Source organism: Bufo gargarizans, chromosome 2, assembly GCF_014858855.1.
Source record: "Bufo gargarizans isolate SCDJY-AF-19 chromosome 2, ASM1485885v1, whole genome shotgun sequence".
NCBI classification, from domain to species: Eukaryota; Metazoa; Chordata; class Amphibia; order Anura; family Bufonidae; genus Bufo; species Bufo gargarizans.
In genome coordinates this window covers 6,394,361-6,400,910 of record NC_058081.1, presented here as the reverse complement: position 1 = coordinate 6,400,910, position 6,550 = coordinate 6,394,361, and the positions used below count along the sequence as shown (strand labels likewise).

Here is a 6,550-nt window from a genome sequence, read left to right as displayed (position 1 = left end):
CAATGTGTTTTTAATTATTTATTCATAACTTGATCCACAATCTGTTTTGAACTATGCATTGTTTTATTCATTGAATTATTTATTTATATTGTGATCATCAAGCTTTTTGAACTATGTATCAACTTATTTATTTATTAATTAATTTATTGTTTACCTACAGTACATTTGGACAGCAAAATGACTTTACTCTCTCTCTATATATAGATATGTATACATATATAGGTATATACAATTTTTGCTCTCCATTTTTATTCATATTTATTATGTATCACTTCTCCTGTGAGGACCATTCTAATTGTTGGCTTGTTGCAACTTTTACTTTAGTTCTATTATAAAAAAAAAAATTCTGTACAATACTTTCTACTCTATACTACTTCTTTTTAGACTTGATAAAGCCCTGAAACGTGTTGTCTCCTAATAAACCTTACTCAACACCTGGTTGTGATCTTGCGCCTTGGGTCCATATGCTCACTTGACTTTCATGGTCCAGTAGAGCTTCAGTACAATGAAGTACAATGTGTCATGAGAACCAATCTTAGAATAGCTTGGATAAGTAAAAGCGAAAGTTACCACATAAAATGACACATGTCAGATTTGCAGAAATCTGCCTGGGATTTAAGGTGAAAAGTGGCCCGCTACTGAAGGGGTTAAAAATAAATAAATAAATAAAGAACCCCCCCCCCCCCCCAAAAACAAAAAAACAAAAAAAAAAACAACAGTGTTGGCTTCCCCCTCCGCCTCTTCCACCTACACGTCCACAGCCTCCTTAACTTAATACTCCACTTGGCGATTGCCCTTCTCTCACCCCCATTTTGCTTCCTTTCGCAGCCCTCTAGCTCTTTCTGTGGCTTTTTTTATAGCCATTTTACAGCCCCAAAGTTCTGGTCCCCATTGACTTCAATGGTGTTCATTGTCAAGTTCGGGTACCCAAACTGAACTTTGAAACAAAGTTCGGCCGAACCCAGCGAATCCGAACATCCACAGGTTCACTTAATTCTAATAATTTGGCCTCCCTTTCACCAGAAAGAAAGCAATTCCCCATTTTGCTTTGATAATAAGGATCTAAGTGAATGTCTAAACAGTATTAATCAGACTCCTTCATGTGAGTGATACGCCTAAGAATGAACAAGCATAGAACTTGTCAATCTGGCCAGTGTGCCCGAGGACCCAGTTCTTTTTGGTACCACAACCCACTGAGATAATTGGGTATCATTCTCATTCTCCTGCTCCTTCACGTTCTCCAGGGTCAGCTCCTGATCCTCCATGAGACATTCTTCTTGTGGGTCCCCAACAGTTACAGGCCAGACAGCACAATGTGTTACGTTTTTTTTTTTTTTTTCTGATGTTGTCCTGTTCTGAGATAAATATGAGAGGGATGACGTTCATGCTGCAGTCTTCCCTACTGACTAATGTTGTGCCCTCTTCAAGGAGCTTTAGCACAAGACAGGCATCTTGGATGAGCTGCCAATCCCTGACCTCGAAACAACACATGTTCCCTCTTGAGTCTGTCTGGTGCATGACAAAATCGTACACAGCTTTCCGCTGCTCATACAGATGCTCTAGCATGTGCAAAGTGAAATTACAGCGAGTTGGAAAATCACTGATCAAACAGTGTACAGGGTTGCCAACCGTCCGTAGATTTACAGACAGTCCGCAAAACCTGGGTAATTTTTCTTCAATATTCACGGCACATGTACCATAAATATTGTGGCCACCGTACATTATGTAGGCTGTAGGCTTCTTGCATGTCAGCTTGCATCCTGTGACTTCTCTGTCCATGCACAGGCGGCGCCTGCGTGAGCGGGATGACGTAATCTTGTGGTGCGGTGACAGGCTAGATGATGTGCGCCCTACACCTCGGACTGCGACATGGAGTAGGAATCAGGTACTTGTGATTCTTTCACCACACTCCCAGTAGCTCAAAAGTTTTCATGCACCAAGTTGACTGTGCCTTAAAAAACTTGGAAAATTCCATAAAATGATGTTATGGTTTAGCTTCTGAAAGGATAATTGATGTCACTTGAGTTATTTTGAGGTGCACCTGTGGCAATATATAAAGTTCAATTTAAATGCTTACATTTGTCCATGTTTGACATCATAGGAAGATCAGAAGAAATTAGTCAAGATCAAGACTTTGATTCATCATATTAGAAAGTAAAGTCCAGTTGACAGGACGCACAGGATTTCCTTAAGCAAGATGGTGGCCATCGCACTTTTTTTTTTTTACACTATTTCAGGCTAAATCAATTTGCTACCACGAAGCAGGAGGGAATTCGGCTTTGGGGAGAATCAAATTAATCCTGAAATACAGATCCACTGATCACTAGTGAGCGGCTCGGCATCAGAGATGAGCAAATCATTTCTAATTGAATCAAATTCCACCTGCAGCCAGGCAGTAGCGCAGGGTCAACACGTGAGGTGCACGGAGGACCGATGAGGAGCCAAATAATAAAACACAGTTTACTCACGGTTAGAAGGAAGCCTCCCTGGGCTGGCAGCACAGTGTTGAGGTGGACGGCACAAAATCCTCCAGGGAACACTCTGAGGTAGGAAGCATCGTCCAAGATGGTGGTTGAGGTGCCCTTGATGTTAGGGGTGCTTAGGGTGCTTGTTGCGGCTGAGTCCCTTGATGGATTTTGTCGTGACGCCAGTACCGTTAATAGTGGTACAACCAATAATGGTAATAATGAGGTAGACAGTGATAAAATGCAACTCACAACTTTTACTTTTGATGTCTTTGGTTGCAGCAGTACAAAAATGCAGTCTCTTGATGGTACAGAGTTCTGTTTCTAGGCTTTTCAGGTTTTTAGTTTTGGGAGCAGTGGGTTGGGTGTAACTGGTTCCTATTGATGTACTGGATCCTATTCCTTGTTCTTTCCCTACAAGCTGAATATTTAGACAGGAAAACTTAACTGTCTCTCAGAAGTATGGTGTAGCTGCCAGAAGCTATAAATACTCCTTCATGCAAAAGTGTCTGTGGCCCTCAATAATGGCTGTTATCACCGATGATTCCTTAGGAAAGCTGTTTTTTTTCCAGGGAGGCAAACTCTTCTCCTACTGGTCAGGGATGCAAGTCTATAGTCCGGCCACAGAAGGGAAACGCTCTTCTGCGCCTAACATCTTGGTATCACCTAATAGCGAAGTTGGCTCCACTCACTAATCTGTGTAATGAAGTCTTCACTCTACATTTTTCCCGACTAATCTGATCTGACCTTCTCAGATCTGCTCTCGTCTGAACTACATTTTCAACTGACTAACTAGGCCTGACCTAGGTATATATATAAGACCTGAACTTTATCCCCATCTAGTGGTGGGATGTATAAATTACACCTAATCTGCCTGTTAACAGGGATTTTGCAGATACATACATACAAAATCATACATTACAACCTAATACTGTAGGCAGGGTCAAAAGTCTTTTTAAGCAGTGCCCACACACACGTAGTGGGACGCTGCACACCCTTATATTGTAAGATTTCAAGTTGCATCTGAATCTGACAGAGAGAGAAACAAAACTAAAAAAGAGAGAATATGGATCCTATCAGACTAGTGCTATACAAAAATTTTCAGGGCAGTTTGAGCACTTTTGATTTGGGTAGAGTCAATTTTCACTCAAATCAAATCTGTTGAACAATTTACATTTTTAGTGATTTGCTCGTCTCTAAATGTGTATTAATGTTTATTACGGGATATGTGTTTATGTAATGTTTGCTGTACGGCTTTCTTAATGTCTTTATTCCTCAGACTGTATATAATGGGGTTAATAAATGGAGTAAATACAGTATACAGCAGAGAGAGGCTTTTACTACTGACCCAAGTTTGTTCTCTCTTAGGGAAAACATAAACACTAAATATAGTCCAGTAAAAAATGGAGACCACAATGAGGTGGGAGCTACAGGTGGAGAAGGCTTTCTGTCTACCAGTACTGGATGGGATCCTTAAAACTGATATAACAATGTAAATATAAGACACTACAATGATTGAAGTTGCGACCATTATAGATGGAGGTCCCAAAACAAAAATCTCCAAGTGAACAGAGAAAGTGTCAGAACAGGACACGTCTAGTAAGGGGACAAGGTCACAGAATAAATGGTCGATGATATTTGACCCACAAAATTTAAGTTTTGATGATGTTATTGTAATAATGAATGAAATAACATTTCCCATCCACCAACTAATAATGATTGATGTAACACAAAATCTATTTGTCATGACAGAGGAGTAACGGAGGGGATTACAGATGGCCACATATCTGTCATAAGACATCACAGCGAGAAGAAGACATTCAAATGCATCCGTGCTAACAAAAAAATAAAACTGAGTCATACAACCAATAAAACTGATGGTTCCTCCATTATTCAGTAGGATGTGGAGCAGGTTGGGGACAATATTTGTGGATAATAAGATGTCACTGATGGACAGTTGTGAGATGAAGAAGTACATTGGGGTGTAGAGGTTCTTCGTGGTGGACACCAGGATGATGATCAGGAGGTTTCCACATATTGTGGCAACAAAAACAACAAGGAACAGAAAAAATAGAAGATTTCTAAAAAGTTGACTGCTTTGAAATCCTAAGAGGAGAAACTCTGTGACCACAGTCAGATTTGTCTGCAAGTACAATAAGAAATTAAAGGAAACATCTAGTAACATTAAGCCAGGCTGTGCTTTTTTTTGTTTTGTTTTTTTGTTAAGACCAGATAAGTAGACATAAGACTATGACATCCACTAGATACGTGGCATAAACCATATGTTGGCAGCCTAAATCCCTCAGCCTTACAAATGGAGATTTCTGAGATGATACTACATTAGGGCAAAGGCAGAAAATGGTAATGCTGAGGTCAGTTATAGGCCACATGTCACAGCCTTTTGTGTGCGCTGTGACACTTATGCCACTCTTGCTGTTGCGTAAGGCAACATGTTGCTGTTTCAGCATGTGGAGGCAGTGTCTTGGCCTTTGTGGTGTGTGCCGTGACATGGTTACCTTGCATATTGTTGCCTGCGGCAACGTGTAGCCTTTTATGCTGGTGTGTGCACTGCCCCTTTCAGTTGTTTCCTCCTCTGTTCGGTGCTGGAGGGGTTAACCACCTTGTTGGGCGTGGTCACTAGGTGCTTCATCTTACCTTTGGCTAGAGTCCAGGAGTCAGTGGTACTCCAGCCATAGTGTGTGTTGGAGTTATGCTCCTGGTCTTCATGTTTCCATCTCCCAGAGTGAGGGCCTCCTAGCGGGACATCGAGATCTCCAGCCATGTCTTCCCTCCCTTACATGTGTTGTATGTTTGGTGTGGGGTTATGATTTGGTGTGCTGGATACCTGTGAGAGTTGCTGGTATGGTGTCCTATTTGGTGTTAGGACTCCGATAAGTACTCACGGGTTCCAGTCGTTGTGGCAGTTGCAGGTAGGTGTGTTGTCTTGTTTTCTTACCTGCCGTTTCTCTTGCTGCATATGGTCTTTTCCTTTCCCTGCTTCTAGGCCTTTTCAGACTGGGCAACTCTCCTCAGCTCCTTTGTTAGGGATTCTCAGGGCCTTAGGTATCCAGGGTATGAGCCGTCCTACCATCCAGGTCCGCTCATACGGTGAGGAGTTAGGGCTAGGTATAGGGACGCATTAGTCATCGTACGGTGGGGGGTTCCTCAACTCCCCACCGTGACACCACAGTGGTCACAAGTAGAGTTGAACGGACACCTGGATGTTTGGGTTCGAAGGGTTCGGCCAAACCTCACAAAAAAGTTTGAGTTCGGGACCCTAACTTGACCCGAACTTGACCCCCGAACCCGAACCCGAACCCCATTGAAGTCAATGGGGACCCGAACTTTTGAGCACTAAAATGGCTGTAAAAAAGTCATGGAAATGGCAGCAAAATGTGGTTAAGAGCATGGCAAGTGCTCTGCAAACAAATGCAGATAGGGAAATTACTTCAAATAGCATAAAATGCATTCAAATAAAAAATAATAAACTTGATCTAGGTGGTGTAGGTGGAAGCGGCAGTGAAGGATGAGGAGGAAGCCTACACCGCTTTTTGGCTTTATTTTTTTTTTTTTTTTTGTTTAAATTAGGGTACACCCCAAAACATAGGGAAATATAACCTGTTATAACCCCTTCCAGCCATGCTAAACAAACGTTCAGATAATACACTGGCTGCAGGGCAGGCCAGCACCTCCAAGGTGTAAAGGGCAAGCTCAGGCCAGGTGCCCAATTTGTAGACCCAGAAGTTGAAGGGGGAAGACCCATCTGTCAGTACGTGTAGGCGTGTGCACACATACTGCTCCACCACGTCACACGTCCCCGTGATGTCCACGATCCATTTGGATATCTGCTCTATTAACTTTCTATGTTCTTTTCTGCGCCTGTCATGTTGATAACGGTTAGCGGCGAATCAGGGTTTCACGCCAGAGAGGGAGCGTGAGAAAGGGAGACCACATCCAAGGGAAGTCAATGGCTGCAATGTGATCAAGCTGATATGTGGGACAAATTATTAAAGCAGAAGGATCAAATGAAAGGGCCAACTAAAGACGAATTTTAGAAATTTAAGTTCTTTTCACCATTGCAGAGC

At 42.2% G+C, this 6,550-nt stretch overlaps 1 protein-coding gene across 1 annotated transcript; it reads right to left on the bottom strand.

Moving 5' to 3' along the window:
• Window positions 1-3,672: 3,672 nt before the first annotated feature.
• LOC122929285 (olfactory receptor 1468-like) lies at window positions 3,673-4,650 on the bottom strand. The gene has a single exon (XM_044282802.1). The coding sequence runs from the start codon at window positions 4,648-4,650 to the stop codon at window positions 3,673-3,675; it is 978 nt and encodes a 325-aa protein (XP_044138737.1).
• Window positions 4,651-6,550: the final 1,900 nt, after the last annotated feature.